We start from the raw sequence: 20,123 nt of genomic DNA, 5'->3' as shown, positions 1-20,123 counted from the left end.
TGGGACTGCACGCTGGGTGTGTGGTGGCGGTGTCCTGGGTAGTCAGGGACTGCTTGGCATCCTTGCCTACTGAATATTTTCTTCTAATGTTCAGAGCTATTTGCAACTTTTGAAAGTAAAGCTTACCCCCCCTTCAATATAACTGTTTTTCACTGTTCTTGTTAAAGTATCAACTAGTCTCTCACCAATGGCAGCATGTTCTGTACTTTGTCCAGTATCCTTGTAGATCTAAGTGTCCTAGGAATGAGACCTCTTGTCTCCAAGAATTTCAAGCCACTGGCTTCTATAAACAGCCAAATTTATTGTACTTGAAATGTTGAAATCTGTTTTAGAATTGTTATGTATCTATGTCTTTGCAATGTAGCTCTGTTTGGAAATTTTGCTTTAAATTACATGAGGATGGATAAGAAGGGTAGGAACTTCTGGGAAATTGGCAAAAAGCCACGAAGCCAAACAACCTCTGACATATAATTGCCAATAAGTTAAACTAGTATAATAAAAACTCTTATATTTAAAGGTTTCAATGATCACATTGACATGTCATACATATTTATTGGCAAACACAATTTTCTTTTCCTTTAAAATGATGAGCTCGAAGCAGAGTATTAATAGTGACAGGAATTTGTTGTTTAGACTCTGTTGCATAGTAAGGGATCAGTAGATGTATACTGAATTGAACATAGCATTAAATGTAAAATTTGGATTCACTGATCCCTAATATCTCACTCTACTTTGACCTATAATTTTATGATCTATTTCATGAAGAACCAGGTTAATAGATGGTGAAAAGCTTCCCGATATGTGGATTGTCCAGTTCCTCCAAGTCAAAAGATAGATATCTGCCCACAAACCTCAGGGACTCTTGATAAAACAGGGCTAGTCTGTACTGAAGAACAGTTTCCATATTGTATGAATTATGTTAATATCAGATGCCAAAGACAAAATAGCAGAGATTTTCATCCATTAACATCATACTCAGTTTACTTCAAGAAAATATAATTCCACTTCCTTTAAAATTTTTTCATGCATTTTTGGGGTGCCTATGTGGCTCAGTCGGTTGAGCATTCAACTCTTGATCTCAGCTCAGGTCTTGATTTCAGGATCAAGAATTCGGGCCCCACATTGGGATCCACGTTTGGTGTGGAGCCTACTTAAAATAAAAAAGTGTCATGCATTTTTGCAGCAATTATAGAAATCCACAGTGTCCTGCATCTGTAATAATGACTATCTGAATGTTGATTAGGAATTAAGAAAAGCTCAGCTTTCTTGCTTTTCTTTCTATTCCTACTTGTTTACGTATGTGGACTTGAATAAAAATAACAATAACTCACTTTTATGTAGCATTTTAAGATATATTATGGACTTCCTGATAAATGTGATAGATAATGTATTATTATTATTCAAAAATTAAGAAACTAAACCTCGGATGTGTTGACATATCTACTTTATAGATAGCAGGACCAGGATTTGAACCCATTTATTTGATTGATAACATAGGCCATTTTTTTGCTAAACCATATCACTACTCATCACAATTCGTTATAGGCTCTGTGACCATGTGTAAAGAAGTTTAGTATATTTCCTGACCTCTTTTGTGTATACTACATCGATCCTCGGAATGTGAACTCCACAGAGGTTATTGGTTTTAGGCTAAGAGTCCCTAGGCTAAGCATGTAGTATATGGAAAAAAAGGTAATGAAAAGTGTGGGGGACTCCACAAGATAAGACCTGTTTCAACAGTAAATTGTTTTCAGTTTCCTATGGCTCTCCTCCACATGAATTAATTACCAAATCCATCAAATACTCCAGTTAGGCCCCAGCAGACCAATACAATCACGTGCACCCGGAGTTTGATGGATTCACGTTTATAGCCCTACGAACCCATTTATCTTATCAGGAGTAGTTGCTTTTCTTTATCCCTCATGATCAATCAATATAAATCAGGTATTTAAGAGCTTGAGATAAATGTGCCTTCACTTTAGTGTTTAATATGGTGTTAAGATCCTGGCTCATCTGTGATATTCACTGTTGAAATGAAAACTAATTCTGACCTCATTGTCTATTTTTTCATATTTTTTTACACTCTCATTGTGAAGGTCATGGGCAGTGTAATTGTGGCAGATGTGACTGCAAAGTAGGCTGGTATGGGAAAAAGTGTGAGCACCCACGTTCCTGCCCACTGTCAGCAGAGGAGAGCATCAGGAAGTGCCAAGGAAGCTCCAATCTGCCTTGCTCTGGAAGGGGTAAGTGAGGGCTCTCAGGCTGTGTCCCCACCTCCTAATCTTATGAGTGAGTCAAATGCATTCAGTTCACATGTATCTTATTTAACAGATAGCTGAGATGCCTCGATAAGGAAAGATTAGTCTTTTTAGAACTAACAGTACATCCAATTTCCATTACTGGAAGTACATGTTCTTACAGAGAATAAACTAGTGGTTGCCAGAGGGGAGGGGGTGGAGGTGATGAGTGAAATAGATAAATGGGATTAAGAGTATACTTTTTTAAGAAAAAGTTTGGATATTTGCTCAAAACTTTCCAAATGAGACCATTTAACTGTCCACCGACATTTCTGAAACTCATTAACGTTGCAATGAGATTGTTGGCTTTTGAAAAAGCATCCTATAAACAGACAGCTGTGAATAAGCTTATGTTGTTTTAGAAGGCACATAGCCTCGGGTGTGCTCTTGGTTCCAGATCAAGTACAAATTGGAAGAGAAAGAAGAATTCATCTAAAGGAAAGCTGGTTCCATTATTTTTTATTTATCAAAATAAGAAATGCATTTTCACCTCTCACATGGAAATGGCAAAGTTAATACGAAATATGCCTTTGGAGGAACTGGTAATTGAAATTATTACAAATTTTGCTCATGAAAGAGGAAAAAGAGAAAGACTTCCTTTTACCTGAATGTTAGATCAGAAATTTAATTTATGTTGCAGTTTTCTCTCTGAAAAATAAATTTTTTATTGAGATATAATTCAAATACCATAAAATTCACTCTTTTAAAGTATACAACTTAGTGGGTTTTAGTATATTTATAAAATTATGCAACCTTCACCACTATCTCATCCCAGAGCATTTTCATCACCACTAAAAGAAATCCTGCACGCCTTACCAGTCACTCCTCATTCTCTTCTCCCGTCAACCCCTAGAAACCACTGATTTACTTCCTGTCACCATGGATTTGCCTAATTGGATATTTCATACGAATGGAATAATAAAATATGTGATCTTTTTGTTTCTGGCTTTTTTTCACTTAGCATACTGTTGTCAAGGTTTATCCATGTACTTCATTCCTTTTGATGGCTGGATAATATTCATTTGTGGGGATATGCCACAAATATTTATCCATTCATCTATTAGTAGACATTTGGGTTATTTATGTTTTTTGACCATCATGAATAATATTCTATGAACATTCATGTATAAATTTTTGTGTGGGTATGTGTTTTAATTTCCCTTGGGTATATACATATACATGGAGTTGCTGGGTCTTATGGTAACTCTGTTTAACTTTTTGAGGTACACCTAAACTGTCTTTAAAATGGGGGCACCATTTTACATTCCCACCAGCAGTGCATGAGGGTTCCAGTTTCCTTACATCTTTCCTGTTATTTGTTACCATTTGTCTTTTTTACTATTTAGAGTTTTCTTTACATAGAAAACAAAGTCCCTGCGATTATTTGTATCATAGGTTATTTTCCCATATTCTGCTATGTATCCCTACTGATTATAAGTAGAGGTTAGGATATGGGTAGAAGGAAATTTTCATTTCATAAATTTTATTTCTGACTTGACCGCTTTTCACCAGCAGCCCCACATGGAAACTACTATTCTACCTGCATTAATAAATATCATCATTAGAGAGCTTGAGTAAGCCCGTCACGCTTTTAAAGGAGCAAAGATTAAAAATCAGTGTCCTTCAGACTACTGTTATTCATTCATTCATTGTTTAAAAATAACAAATTTATGATGGAAAAATAAGAAAAGCCTATAAAGTATCTCTCAAACATAGAAAATCACTATATATTACCAGTTGTTTTTCATTTGTCCCTGAATTTTTTAATATGGTGTTAGGATAAGAAAATTATGGTGGATTTTAATTATTGTGGATACCAGCCTTTGATAACTCTGACAAACACATATTTGTCTCTTACCTTTCTAGAGATTCACTAATGTATTAGTTATCATATTTAAGCAATAGCACATATTTAAAGTTTATTTTGTTAAAAAGGCGTTGAATATTATGTACGGAATTAGAAGACTTTTTATTATTTTTATAATTCATTTAAGCTTTTTAAAGTACTTTAGAGATAAATAATAAGCTTCTCCAGTTTCCTCGCAGGAAAATGGAGGTATTGATGAATGGAGTGATTTCCCAGGGAATCATAACAAAATATGAGAATTCTGAGAATGAAGACCAGGGATTTATAAGAGCTGGTCCAGTGCTCGGACCAGTGGTCAGAGACCCTTCCTTTCTCACAGAGCTATCTTTGCAAACTCATTGGCTTTGGATGTTTTAAAGCAAATGGCCAATATGAAAACTTATAAAGGATTAGTTTTGCCATTTATGAATGACAGCTGCAGCTGTGCTTACATGAGTGAGGAAAGCAATTACAAGGCCCATCGGTTCTCCATGAGAGACTATGGACCTGAGAAACAAACAGGGTTTTAGAGGGGAGGGGGGAGGGGGGATTGGTTAGCCCGGTGATGGGTATTAAGGAGGGCACGTACTGCATGGAGCACTGGGTGTTATACGAAAACAATGGATCATGGATCACTACATCAAAAACTAATGATGTATTGTATATTGACTAACATAACATAATAAAATTAAAAACTACAAAAAAAAAAAAAGGCCCATCGGTTCTCAAGCCGGAGATCTGCAGCCGCTCGCTAGCTGGGGCCAAGAAAAAAACTTCTCCTGGTAGAATGTACTGAAGTTCTTCAGCGTAGTCAACCTCAGGGGCCAGGTGAAGGCATTTGTGCACTTGAAATTAAATTAGATTACTTGCTTCTGCTGGTGATGACTAAGTGTGATCATTATGTCTTGAAAGCAGGGGAATAATTTAGATAATCTCTTTAATTCGCTATTAATCCTGTGGCTCCTTGATTTCTATTCCTTATGGCCTACAAATATCTTTTTATTTAATGAGATGACTCTCATCTGCTTGATTTGGACACACAATTATTCATCCTAATTTCTGCCTCCCAGGCACTGGAGCTAAGGGACAACTTTCTCTAGTCTCATACCGACGTCCTGCTCAAAAACTTGAAATGGCTCATGATAGGGTACACGTTAGTTTTAAATTCTTTTTACTTAAGAATACATTTTTTAAATTTTTGTTGAGGTTCTCCTTCTGAGTGTGTATCTGGCTTTGGCCAAAAAACGTGAGCAAAATTGATGTGCATCACTTGGGAGCAGAGGCTTAAGAGGCAGTGAGAGATTTGCCATCTCTCTTGTCCCAAGTGGGGATTTGCAGTGTTTGAGATGGTGGCTGATCCATTAGCCTGGGTATCTGAATGAGGATGATTGGAGAAACGTCTGCTGACCCACCGAGGACTTGTAACATGAGGGAGAAATAAACTTTTGTTGTTTTAAGCAGCTGAAATACTAGGGTGGTTTGTTACCACAGCAGAACTCCTGACTCAGACTCTTTTCCACGTAAAACATTTAGGGAATGCAGTTAAAGCAAACAAACAAGCAAACACAAAAAAACCATACTTAATCCCAAAGAGAGGGGCACCTTGGTGGCTCAGTTGGTTAAGCGTCTGCCTTCGGTCATGATGCCAGAGTCCTAGGATCGAGCTCCACATGGGGCTCCCTGCTCAGTGGGGAGCCTGCTTCTCCCTCTCCTCCTGCAGCTCTTTTGCTCTCTCTCTTCAACTAAATAAATAAAAATAAATAAATAAATAAATAAAATCTCAAAAAAACAGAGAAGGAAAAAAAAGTTGAGGTTTATAACTATATGCATATCTTAGCAGTATCAATATATATTTTAGAAATGATGTATTTATGCTATTTGATAAATAGCTTTTATGTGCACTTGTTCAACAGGTAAAATGCTAAGAACATTGAATGTATTATCTTGTATGTATTATGTATGCGCCAAATACAATGAGGTAGAAAGTATAATTATTCTTCTTTTTACAGAAAAAGAAATTGGAAATTTGAATAGTTTGTCATCTTGCATACTAAGTGCCAGGGGTGCAAGTTTTTGTACAAACTTCTATTACAGGCCACCCAACTCCAGAGCTGTTGTTTTAGATAATTTACTCAGTCTTTTAACATGCCAATTTGTTGAGCAATATACAATGACTATATTTCCTTGTTAAAAACATTTTTATGCAGAATTGTTGATATTGCTGCGTAGTATTCCATAGTATAATTGTGGCAAACAAATTTAATCAGCCCTCCTCTGTTAGACATTTAAATCGTCTCTTAATTTATTCAAGTTCTAAATACTATCATTTACATTCTTGCAGCAGAAAATTTGCACAAATCTTTCTTAGATGTACATCTAAATGCCTACCAATATATTAAAGCTTTTCAATAAAAAAAATTGCCCAAGCAAATCATATTCTCTGGAAAAAATGTACCAATACACTCTCCTACCAGGAGCATAACAGGGGTTCCCTTCGCCCACCAATAGTGACAATTTCAATACTCAGCTTTTCTTGATACATTTTGCTTAGTGTTATGAGCTTACCATTTATCAAACTCCTTTCATTGACTTCTGTAATCATCAAACAAATGATTTATCTGTAGGCATTATTATTCAGAGGTTTGTGTTTGCTGTATTTGCCTTCTTTCATCATCATTTGTCCTTGTGTCTAAGTCATCTTTTTGTTTGGTCTGCAGTCTCACATGCTTTTGTTACCTGTCCTCTGTGCCCTTTGGTTTTCTTTTATCAGACTTGTTCTAAGAGGTATTGGGTATGTTTTAGTCCTTAAGCACACATAAGCATGTACTCCCACAAGGGAAGATGGGAAGTGGAGGAAGAATGATAAATTGAGGCTAATTATTTAATATTGTAGCTTTTAGAAAATAGAAACTGTGTCCTCATTTTTATCAATTAATACATTTTAATTAATGAATTAAGCAAGTTGGTTTGATTCCCTTAGGTAGGAACATACTTTCAAAGAATAATAGCATGCCAAATTTCCACCATCTGGAGATTTTTCAATTACAGCCATAATTTATCTCTTTTACTGACAAAGCACATCTTTAAATTTTCTTGTTTTATTTATCAGAGAAGTTTCCCATGATTCATGTATTTTTTTTAAACTATGTGATTTTTACTCTGATTTTTTGACAACTGAATCATTATTTTTCTTATTCATGTACACAGAGATGTTATTATTTCAAACAGAGAGAAAGTATTTAAAAAATGGAAGTCCTCCGGTGAATTTAAAAAACTTTGGGAGGGGAGGATCTTTCTATATTTTTACTAAAATTCTTTAAGGTTTTATTGAAGTATAATTGATAAACCAAAAAACTGCACATATTTAATATATACAATTTGATGAGTTTGTGTATACCCATGATGCCATCACCACAGTCAAGGTCATGAACATATCCATGCCTCCCTTTGCACGTGTGTGTGTGTGTGTGTATGTTGTGTGTGTGTGTTAGGGATACTTAACATGAGATGTGTTTAAAATAGTCAAACTTATAGAAGCGGAAAACAGAGTGGTGGTTGCCAGGGGATGGGAATGGGGAAATGGGGACTTGTTCAATGGGTATAAAGCCACAGCTATGTAAGATGAATAAGTTCTAGAGATCTGCTGTCCTACCTAGTGCCTATTGCAAACAATATAGGATTGTAGACTTAAAATTTCAAGAAAGTAGATCTCCAAACATTTAAATTAAGCACCACACCGCCTGTGGTGATTTTGATTATAATTTTAAAATTCTCAGTGGCCTAATTAAATATCTCATTGTAAGTTAGCTGCAGTGGAAAATGCAGAGTTTTCAAGTGACAAGGGAGCCCTGTGTGTTCTTCCCGCAATATTTCGAGACAGCAAGTAGGATTCAGATTTACTCAATTCTAAGTATTATCTTAGATCTACTGCATCCACCAGTACTCGAAGACTCTGGAATAGTCATGCACTAAGTTGTGGCATTTTAAACATAGTTGCTAAGGACCGCAGCCAAAGAAGATGAAGAAATGACCCTGTGAAATTAACGTCTTACTCCTCCTTATCTGGAAGGAATGGTGCTGCTTTTAGTGATGCACCAAATGGGGAGAATATCAGTGAATTGGTAAATCATGCCAGAAACAAAAATCTGTATTTTGTCATATTAAATGATGAAAAATCAGTCTGTGGATCCTCAGGCGGTCTTCCATGGATTTCTGAGCACACTTTGAACTCATAGTGCTCTCTGCCATGGCTTCTATTCGTTCTGTTGTCATGGAATGACCCACAATAGGAGAAGGTCCCTTGGAAGAGAAAAGCCTGTTTATTATTTGCTTTCTTTGTACTCTGAAGAACTTACTAGAATGTCTTAAATTGTATATGCATCCTGTATTTCACAAAAACTCAGGAATGTAGATGTTATTTATTATGACTTTTTAAAAGATAGGGTGGAGACAAAAAGTTTGGGATCCAGAGAGAACTAAATATGGTGCCTCCAACGTCCTTTCTCTATGTCCTCATGAGGTGCTGGGACCTCTAAGTGTTGGGACATTTTCTGTCCTCAAGGAGGCCAAAGATGCAGATGCCCAGAACTGGTGGCTTACTGGAAGGTCCTGATTAAATCCAATGTTAAATCTCTCACTCATATGAGGAAGCAGCACTTGCTAAACTAAAGGCATAATTTGCATAGATTGAAGGGAATTGCTAAAAAGATTTGAAAAGAGCCAAATTCAGTAGAAATGGCAGCCTCACACAAGATGATTATTCAGGGACTCCTTTGTCCAGTGGGTAAATAATTGGCCCTGTTCCTTATTTCCCTTTCTTTGTTTTACCTTGCCTTTCTTCTTGCCATTTTTATATTCAATAGAACCTAGAGGAGAGGAAGAAATTCAGAAGGTGAAATTAATAATTGTGTATGTTTTTTATAAAAAAGATGGTAGAAGATATTTCAGTGGAAAGTAACAGACGTAGTATTTTTTTTAGTTGCCTGAGGTTTTTCTAGTCTGTGGTCTAGAAAACTATATCTTCCAAGACAGAATGAATATTTCTTTTTTTATGTTACAGTCAATGATCTTGCTTAAATGTTTTATCTCTGGCAACAGAACATATTGTGTCAAAGATAGGGATCGATCCAAATGATAGACAATTTTTATTACATTTTGCATAATTTTTATATGGTAAATTGAAAACCAGTGAAATCCTTTGGCTAAGAAAACTTCCTAGTAAGAGCTGCAACAAATATTGTCAAAATCTATTTGAAATGAAAATAGAAAATTGGACCTGAATTCAATCCCAATTTCTTTAAGTGAGCTTAAAATGAAATGTGTGACAACTATGACAGTTTTGTTACTACAGTTATATATTTATTTCTATTAAAACACTAAACACATAGTGAAGGAGGTAGTGTGGTGCTCTAGCAGTTATTTACTTGATTTTATTCAATATAAAAATGCAAACCAGATACTTTTAGTGGGAAACAATCTGGTCTGGCTGTCAGCCATAATCTTCATGGAACCATATACTCTGCAGATTTCCGTTTTAATAGAAAACCAACGAGGCAAAATGTCATCATTTTGTCTAAGCTTTAAGGTTGTAGAGCTAATCAGAACCCTATGATTCCCCTCTTGGACACATAAGATGTTATTAAAAATTGATAGGGCTGGCCATTGTGCTATATTCGCATAATGGATGTATTCAATGTATGATCATACGATAACATATAGCCAGTTAATGCATCATATTTTCCTTAGTGGTGTTGCTTATAACATTTAATCCACCTGATACTTACTGACCACCCTACCATGTATCTCTGTGCTAAGCCAGGGGAAGGAAACAAGGATCAGGAGGCCGCATTCTGTTTTTGCAGATAAAGTTTTATTGGAACACAGCCAAGCTCATTTGTATGCATATGGCTGCTTTCTTGCTATAAATGGCAGAGTTAAATAGTTGCTGTGGAGAGTGTATGGTACACAGAGCCCCAAATATTCAGTTTAGCCCTTTATAGAAAAAGTTTACTGCTCCCTGTGCTAAGGATTTGTGGTAGATGTGACCAATGTGGTGGGAAGGGGACTGAGTGTCTTGAGAGTGAGAAGAGGAAGATACTGTTTTCTAAAGAAATTTGGGTGCAAATAAGGCTTCATGAAGTGAGTGAAGCTGGAATTGAGTCTGCAGGGCAGAGTAGCATTAGACAGAAAGTAATTTTGAAAAACATGTGTTCTAGGTAGAGGGAACCACGTGAAAAGAAACACTGAGTTAACGAGAGGATAACTTTTGTAGGGAACAAGAAACACATTCCCTTTTGATGATAGATGAAGAATAAAAAAGTAGTGGGAGACAGCCCCGGGGACACATGTCATCTCTCCCACCCCCTATTACTTCTCCCCACGTTGTGATGGGTTTGAGACAGAAAACGCAACTTCTTTGCAGAGCTCTTGTCCTCATAATTGTCTTATGAGGTTAATTGTTAGTAAGAAGGACACACATTGTAAGCATGATCGTAAATATGCTAAAATGATGTCATAGAAATGCCGGTTAACCTGGCTCAGGGCCCACTCCACTGCGTCATTGCTGAAATGCCAAGCTTAATGTAAAGTTACCAAGATCCAAATCTTTCCATGAATAAGATAAATATGTTAGCATCTTTCATGTGCCTTTCTCTCTCCTTCCTGCACCTCAAATCATGTTTACTTATTTACTGACAGAATAGGAAAAGACAAGCACAAATCTAAAGTGGCTTTTTTATTAAAAGTCATTCATATTAGCAAAGTAGTCAAATGACAAGAGTTTAGCAATCAGGTTAGTATCTTAAGGATCACATTATCTGTACTGCTTATGTCTACACATACCCATGGGTTTTATTTTTATTTTTTGTTAAGTTTTTATTTAAATTCTAGTTAGTTAACATACAGTGTAGTATTAGTTTCAGGTGTACAATTTAGTGATTCAACACTTCCATACAATACCCAGTGCTCATTACAACAAGTGCAGTCCTTAATCTCCATCACCTACTTAACCCAGCCCTCTACCCACCTCCCTTCAGGTAACCATCAGTGTGTTCTCTATATTAAGAGTCTGTTTCTTGGTTTGCCTCTCCATTCCTTTCTTTCTCCCCCCCGCCATGCTCCTTTGTTTTGTTTCTTAAATTCCACATATGAGTGAAATCATATGTCATTTGTCTTTCTCTGAGTGGCTTATTTCACTTAGCATCACACTCTCTAGGTCTATCCACGTCATTGCAAATGGCAAAATTTCATTCTTTTTTATGGCTGAGTAATATTCCATTATACACACCCACACACATACATATACACCACATCTTCTTTATCAATTCATCACATACCCATGTGGTTTAAATGGCAAAGGGGCATAATATCATGAAGCAAGATAGTGGATTTTTGGTATGGACATGAGTGACTCCAGCTTAGTCTGGACTGCCACCAGCTAGGTATCTGAGCCAGGAAGTCATAGGCTAAAGTGGGAACAAAACCCTAATGGAGACTGTGAACTTAACTTCCTTAGGCTGCTTTCCCTCTCCTTTGCTTCTCTCCGCAGTAAGTGAACTTGACTGTGTTCTGACTCATTTGGACCCTTAAATTTTCTGTTCGCTCTCATGGGCTCCATGCCTTTGATTTCCAACTCAACTTCACAACAGACTCTCTATCTGGTTTTGCATAGCTACCTAGAGAGAGCTGACTATTCCTCAGGAGAATCAGGTGACTAGCCAAGCTGTTCTTCTAGACTCTGCTTTTTACCAAGTGACTGTTTTGGGTATGGAGTAATGTATTCTTCAGTTATGGCATCCTTTCATTTGGAAAATAACAGTTAAGATGGATGAGATGTTGGTCCTCCATAAATATTTATTTCTCATGTGATGCCTTTTATTTGGATAAAGTAGGAAAGTCAAGATTCTTTGGCTTCTTATTTAAGTTTCTAAATAATTGTGGCCTCTTTGCTGCTCAAAATATCCATGCCATGTGGATGCTTGTAAATAGTACCAAATGGTCTGGCATGTTACAGTTGTGAGCCATTTAAGGTTTGAATGGTCTCAAGGATGAAGCAGCAAATATTTGAGGTCGTTTGTAAAGTCCTTTACAAGGACATTAAATTCTTTGCTAGGATTTCTTTCTCTGGATTTCTTCCTAAGGCCCCATACTGCCCAATAGTTAACCGAAGGAGCTTAAAAGAAATATAAAAAAATGAAAGCAGATATAGAGTATAAGGTGACTGGAAAGTCTCTTAACTTCTTCATTTGATTAATTTACCAGACTTCTGGGTATGATTAAATTTACTATTCAATTATAGTCGCACTGGTGAGACAGACTCACACAACTTTATGCTCTTAAGTGTGGTTTATTATAATTATGAAAGAATCAGTAGCAAAACCCAAGTGGCATAATCCATGTTTGAGTCTAGATGCGCTCTTCTGGATGATCGTACTACATAAAGAGAAAAGTCCAGAGGGATTATTGGGAAATGAGATCTTTTGTGTTAGGTTGTGTTAGGAGGCCTGAAGTTCTTGTGGTTGCACAAGGGTGGGGCAGGGCTGCTACAAACTGACATTATTCAGCCCGATTCCCAAATGTTGCTGTGGACAGGCATCAATTTCTTACTTGGGTGGAGGGGCTCCTACTCACTGTCAGTACTGTGTTCCCTCTCTGTACCTCATGCATTTGGCCACTTCCGTGGTGAGGGCATGTGCCTCTGTGGGGTCAACAATTACAGATAGGGTCGTATGGCCCATGACCCCCACAGGGCAGATGCGCTCAAGCCATTTGTCGTTGTGTGACCCTGGAACATTTTTGTATCTTTATGGACCCTCAGTTATGTTATCTGTAACCATAGTATTATTGTGGTGAGGGACAAGTAAGACAGTACATATGAGATTATTTGTTAACTTTGAAACTAATGTGCAATTATAGGGGATTACAAGGGTTTAACTAGATGACATAGCAGCTGAACTCAAGGACACAGAATTTATTTTTTTTATTTTTTAAAAATATTTATTTATTTTAGAAGGAGAGGGAGACAGTGCATGCATGCGAGTAGGGGAGGGGCAGAGGGAGAGGGACAAGCAGACTGCCGGCTAAGCACAGAGCCTGATGCAGGGCTCAGTCCCACGACCCATGAGATCATGACCTGAGCCGAAACCAAGAGCCAGATGCTCAACCGGCTGAGCCTCCCAGGTGCCCCAACAGCACAGAATTTCATAGAGAAAACAAGATCAATATTCACTCACTCTTTCATTCATTCATTAAGTCATACATTCAACCTATATTTATTGGGATCCTACTATGTGCCTAGAACCAGTCTAGGTGCTGAGGAAAGAAAAATAAATAAGACAATTAATGTCAGGGCTCTCATAGAGTTTCTAGTGAGTTTGTTTGGAGACGTTAAATAAGAAAACAAATAATTTCAGTTAGTGCTAGAAGAAGGAAGTCAAGATAATACAAAGATTGTGGAGGTTGGGGGTTCCTCCAGATAAAGTGGTCAGGGACCTTCTCTGAGGAGGTTCTCTTTGGCCAGATCTGAGTATTGAAAGGGGGCCAAATGATAACTGAGGAAAGATAGCCAGAAAACAAAAAAACAATGGTTTATACAAAATTTCAGACCCAGATGATGAAAGTTTCCTGGAAGAGATCCACGTCAGGTGGGCTCTGTCCTTAAAGAATTCATAGAGGAGACTGAGAGCTTATTGAAGAAGAATTTTAAAAAATACCAATCCGAGCTCCTACCTAATTTAATTTGTTCGTGATGTGGCCTGGGCATCAGGGAGTTTAAAAGCTCCCTGATGATTCTACTATGCAGTCACATTAAGAATCGCTGCTCTGCAGAGTGTATAATGGACAAAGTCCTGTAGCAAAGGATGGACATTTTTGCCCTTGCCCTACTTCCCACAGAGCAAACAGGGCTTCGGGGAGTGCTAAGAGTTGCAGAAAAATTACTGTGGGGCCTTTCCTGATGCTCTGTTGAATAGGTGGGAAAGCAATGAGGCGGAGGCTGTGGGGGGTGCTCTTGGAGAAGGGGGAAGAATAGTTTCCAAAACAGGAAATCGCCTCAGGAAGCACAGAAATATGAAAGAATATGGTATGTTTGTTCAAGGACTTGCTCCAGCCCAGTTTTTGTATATCTGAGGTGGGGGCGAGAATCTGTATTTTTAAATAGATTTCCAGTGTAATTATGAAGCATTTGGGTCTGAATGCTGGGGGTATTATCTCTTTCACAAAAATGTCCTTCCATGGTCCTCAGTCGCACAGAACTCTTAGACTTGCTTTCCAACTTCATAGATTGTTTTCTGAGAACTAATCTGTGGTGTTTCCTGGACATGAACAGTTTGTATTGTGATGAGGGATTCTTGGAATTCTATATCAAGGGATTTTTAACCTGGAGTTCATGCAGCTCTGGAGGTTTATGGTTGAGTATCAGGGCAATAAGAACCTCTTAGAATAGCACAAATGTGTTGTGTGAACCTTCTTAGATTTTTATGAAGAGGGGATCATAGCTTCTTTTACCAGATTCTTTTTTTTTTTTTTTAAAGATTTTATTTATTTATTTGAGAGAGAGAGAATGAGAGACAGAGAGCATGAGAGGGAGGAGGGTCAGAGGGAGAAGCAGACTCCCTGCCGAGCAGGGAGCCCGATGCGGGACTCGATCCTGGGACTCCAGGATCATGACCTGAGCCGAAGGCAGTCGCTTAACCAACTGAGCCACCCAGGCGCCCCTCTTTTACCAGATTCTAAACGGGCTGCATCATATCAGCCAAAGGTGGCAGTGATTTAGAAATCACTGCATAAAGCCAAACAAACACTTTGAGAGCTATCACAGCAGATTTTTACGGGACGTATTTTGAACTACTTGTGCCTAAGTATAGACTTACAGTATAATAATTAAATCAGTAAATTATACTACTAGGGATCAAATATGGAAATACTTTGTGATATCTAGTTATATATGTAACTTATGATTTGACTTGTTTTTTTTTTTTTTTAAATGTGTTCATAAGATACAAGTTTGGAGTAAAAAGTGGACCAAGCCCCAAACCATTTTATTCTAAGTCATGAGAATTTGTCACTGAAGTTTCTTATTAGGGTAACTGGAAACACAGGCAGAAGTTCAAACAGAGAAAAAAAATTATCCCATTCCTATTTTTCTGTCAGGACAGAATGACATTTCTTCTATAATGCTTTAGGTTTTACACTCTACCCATGAGAGATGTCCATTCTGATTAATAAATGTTTTAAGTATTGGATGCTTATAAGAGTACAACCTGACATTCTAGAAATAACAGGAGTATGTGAATAAGAACAGAAGGAAATTTAATTTATATGCTAATCAAGTTTCATTAGGAATTGTTTTAAGGAGACCCATCTCATTATGTAAAAATAAAGACTTTTATTAACAAATATAAAAATTTAATAAAGAAATATAATTGGTGTTTTGCAATTCCTGCATGGCTCCAAACTAAGATTTAGTGAATCTATAAACTTATTTCCAGTCAGTATTCAGCCATATTATTATTGTTCTAACTTTGGCTAGTTAATGTCCTTATGAATCTTAGAAACATGTAGGATAGAGCTAAATTATCAAAGAAAATTCCAATCCAATGGGACAGAGCATATAACCCAAGGAAACAGTGGAGTGGATGGATGAACAGGTCATAAAGCAGCAATAACTGTTGGTTGTTGATATTGAATGATCCATGGCCTACTTTCTGGGCTAATAACTGTTCATCATATATCCATTTATTTATTCAATGCAGTTAATTACATTGGCAATATAAAATGACAAGGAGGATCTCCCTAATATTTACCTTAATAACACAATTTGGGTAGCTGTTATATTGCTTCTGATGTTGCTTTTAGCTTCTGGTTGAACCCAAAGACTTTATTTTTATGTTATATATTGGTTATACTAGGGAAAAGATGTTGAGTGAGAATATTTGCTATTTGTTCAATGTAAGCAATAAATATGGAAAGTGTTCAAGAAACGATAGCTGATGCTTATTATAGATGAAAGATTGTCAGGAACACAAGGGTGTAGCATTACTGCACCCAGATCACACTTAAGAGCAAGCACCAGTTTTAGATATCCAAAGAGTTGTTTGGTTTTTACATCCTGAAAGAAGTCTAGATTTGATTATGTTTTTAATTCCTTTGTCATTAATTAGAGCACTGAAGATATAACAAAATTATACAGCATCGATTTTAATTAAGAGTCTCCTGGGTGCAAGTGGCACAATTCCAATTCAATCATAAAGAAACAAATGAATTATGTACTCACATAACCAAGAAGGACAGAGGTAAGATGACCTTTAGGATGGATAGAAAAGGGACTTAGACAACCTCACATCAACCTCTCTTTCTCTCTTTCTGGCCCCTCATCCACCAGCACACATAGGTCTGCTTCTGTCAGGTGTTTGGTTTTAATCTTGCTACTGCAGGTAGAGTTTTCTCAGTGTAGGAGGGACATGGATTTTAACATCACCTAAGGTTATATTTTTACTGTGCCCTGACAGAGGAGGATGAGAGATTCTTCGCTGCCAATTCAAGGGAAGGGGAAGAAATCTCAGGAAAAAACTCTGATTGGCTTAGGCTGGAACTATGATCAATTTTGAACCAATACCCATGTCCAAACAGAGGGATGATGGAGTATTAAACTTGGCCCACCTTGGAGGCAACTCTGGGATGGTGAGGTGTAAGATTTTAAGACTTCAGAGAGCCCTTCTGAGCAGACAAAACAATTTTTGCTGGCTATAACTGCATTTTAGATTGGTATTGGCCTTGAGAACCTTTGATTACATGTAAACCTTCTTCGTGTGGCAAGGATGATATATAGCATATTTTCAGATTCATAACCAAAGGACAGGACCACATTACAAGGCAATTCATTAATGGTTGTGGTGGACAGAAGAATGGTCCACAGAGACATTCATGTCCTGGTCCCTGGAACCCGTGAATATGTTTGGTTACATGGCAGAGGGGAAAGGTACACACAGAACTAAGATTGCTAATCAGGAGATTATAATGGATTATTTGGGTAGACCCAGTATAATCACAAGGGTCCTTAAAAGTGGAAAAGCAGACAGAAAAGGTTTCAGAATCAGAGTGATTCAACCTGAGAAGGACCTAACCTTCTATTACTGACTTCGAGGATGGGGGAATGGGGCCAAGAGCCAGGGACTTGGTCAGCCTCTGGAAATGAAAAGGCAAGGGAGTATTTGCCCCTAGAGCCTTCAGAAGGAATGCAGTTCTGCTGACACCTTTATTTCAGCCTAGTGAAATCCATTTAGACTTCTGAACTCCAGAACTATCAGATAATAACTTTGTGTCTTTTTGAGCCACAAAATTTGTGGTAATTTGTTATAACAACAATAGGAAATAATGCAGTAATCTATGGAAATATTCTTTGCTATAGTTAATAGAATATACATCAGAATCTTTTTCTGAGTGAATTATGTATTCCTGTGAATTGTTTTTGACTTTTTTTGCAGCGAATCCAAGAAGGAATAATGTTAAAAAGATTATCCCTTTTATTGCTGGTACTTAATCTGTTAGCATAAACCTAAAAAGATTAGCTAAGGTATAAAAATTTCCTTGTTGACTTTCCTCTTGCATTATTTTAAAATCATGGAAATTAGTTTTAAACACAACTTTATATCATACTTTCTGCACTTATATGGGATCTTACAGTTTATTCCTTGTGGTAGTATAGTGTGGATACATTGTTTTAATTGCTATATACTGTGTTAAGGTATTTTGAGCAAGCATAATGTGCATCTTTATTCCATTATTTAATCCATTATTCTACTTAAATAGCACATGAACACAATGACAAGATTTTAAAATTATGGTTTGAATTTTTTTTCCTGTTTCTACATTATAATTCTACATTGTAATTCTGGATGTACATCATTATCTAGAGTAAATAAGTAGATCCAAGTTATTCAGGGCCTACATTTTGGGAGTCTTTCATAATAAAATGAATTCAAAATTATAAGTTCAAAATTAGTGAAGGTGAATATTTATTTGGGATGAAAAGGAAATCAACATACATTTTGAAAAGCAGACAAATACCACAAACATTATGAAATCCAGAATATGATGCAATTACAATTTTATGTATCTATTGTAAATGGCTCTATATACTTCAAAACCTGTTTCTTTTCAACTTCCCAAATGTGGGTTGGGCTTAATAAAATGCATTCAGTATTATGACTTAGTCTCTGGTCTCACCTTGTTAGGAGCCAGTATTTACTATAGGAGTATTCCTAGAAGCCATGCCTACACCCTAAAATGCCATGAAAGTGACTATACACTAATCCCAAAGTAAATGTATCCTCGACTTCCCTCTGGCCAAATCCGCAACGTGCCTGGAGCTATCCCAGTGCCACTTGACATGAGGAGAAGTATGGCTAAGTGGAAGTTGGAACAGAGAGCGGAGTCTTAATTAATAATAAATTTTTAAAATAAATTTTAAAAATAAAATTTAATATTTTTGGCAATTTTCAAAAATACATATCACCTCTTGCCAGGGGCCTCCCCAGCACCGTGGATGGGACCCCCCCCCCCGACAAGTCCAGCAATCTGTGGATTAATTGCCACTAGCTTCATGATCAATGTGCCTCGATTCTTGATAGTTGACACTGAAGAACTGCCCTTGGGGTTGTAGCCGAAGTAGAGAACAATGAGTTTCTATGTCCTGTCCTGACTTTCTGTGCTTTCCTCTTCAAAAGAATAATAAGCCGATCATTTGCACACTTGCTGGGGCTTCAGCTCTTCTTTCGATCACTGTGAAGGTGAAGTCCATCGTAATTGCTTACGAGGCCGCCGAAGAGACGCTTGGCACTCTGTGGCTTGGCAGCGGTCTGTGTCGTGATGTTGATATCATGACCATTCTTCTTTACTATCAGCAGGAAAGCATCCGTTTAAATAGATAGTTCTGTACATGTGGGTGCCTCCAGCTCAGGCACCTTTCCTTTCCTTGGGCACCTGTGAAATTAGAAGTATTTGTCATATTATCAGCTTCCAAATACATTAAAAAAAAAAAACAAACCCTGGAAGTGGATAGCCTGGGGCCTCCATTGTTTCTCTTTGTTTATTTGTCATACAGAATGTCACTTCTCACCTGAACCCCTTGCAGACGTCAAGGTCCTCCTGCAAAATGTAATCATGACCTTGAGTCTTAGTTTCATACTCCATAAAAAGCTAGATTTTAGGTGATGGAAATTCAGAGTTAGAGCCCTCCTGACTATTTTTTCCCTCACTTAAAAAGAGATAAGGAAGCTGATCCACCCCAGGTTGGAGCTAAGCCTAAAATGAGCTTTGCATACTCACTGAAAAAAGTGTTCCCACAGTCTACAGTCTTTATTCCTCCTCTTAAAATGTGCTTGGCCATCTCTGCACAAGACTTTGGAGACAGGAGATTTTCAGAGTCTCAATGCATTGATATGAGGATGAATAAAAAGAAAGCTTTTTCAGAACTTTTTTACTCTCTGCGACATCTCTCTGGGAAAAGGCAGACCTTTCGTTTAGTCAAAAGGGAATAAGACTGTTCGCAATGACAAATTAAGGTTTCAGGGGATAATTGAATAAGGAAGTGGAAAAGTTTGGCGGATTATCCCCAAAGCCTGGATCAGACAAGGCAATAAACCGGAGGCAGGACAGATTGAAGTGAAGAAATATACTCTCAGGTCAAGAGCCTGTGCTGGTTGGGAGCAAAGAGACAGAACAAAAAGAAATGAGAGGAAATGTTTTCACAGATTAAAGACAGTGGTGTGTATATATATGCTGGGCTTCTGCAGGCTGAGGGTATGTTTTTTACTTCTTTTATTTCTTTTGCCTGCACAGAGCCCAGGAATGTACTAGAGGCTTACGTATCGATTGAATCAACATTTCTCTATATGCAAAAATCTGTATGATTAGGCTTTTGTTCTTAGGCAGTGCTTCTAATATTAGATTGGAGATTTGGTGGGCGATAGTAGTTACCATTT

At 37.3% G+C, this 20,123-nt stretch overlaps 1 protein-coding gene across 1 annotated transcript in view; it reads left to right on the top strand.

Moving 5' to 3' along the window:
• Positions 1 to 20,123, top strand: part of ITGBL1 (integrin subunit beta like 1) — a 200,409-nt gene that overhangs the window by 103,808 nt on the left and 76,478 nt on the right. The window contains exon 7 of the mRNA XM_032402668.1: positions 2,097 to 2,243. Within this exon, the coding sequence (XP_032258559.1) occupies positions 2,097 to 2,243 (147 nt within the window). The remainder of the gene's footprint in view (positions 1 to 2,096; positions 2,244 to 20,123) is intronic.

The sequence above is a fragment of the Phoca vitulina genome, unplaced genomic scaffold (genome assembly GCF_004348235.1).
Source record: "Phoca vitulina isolate PV1807 unplaced genomic scaffold, GSC_HSeal_1.0 scaffold5, whole genome shotgun sequence".
NCBI classification, from domain to species: domain Eukaryota; kingdom Metazoa; phylum Chordata; class Mammalia; order Carnivora; family Phocidae; genus Phoca; species Phoca vitulina.
The sequence above is the reverse complement of the archived record's forward strand: the minus strand, read 5'-3'. Positions and strand labels throughout refer to the sequence as shown.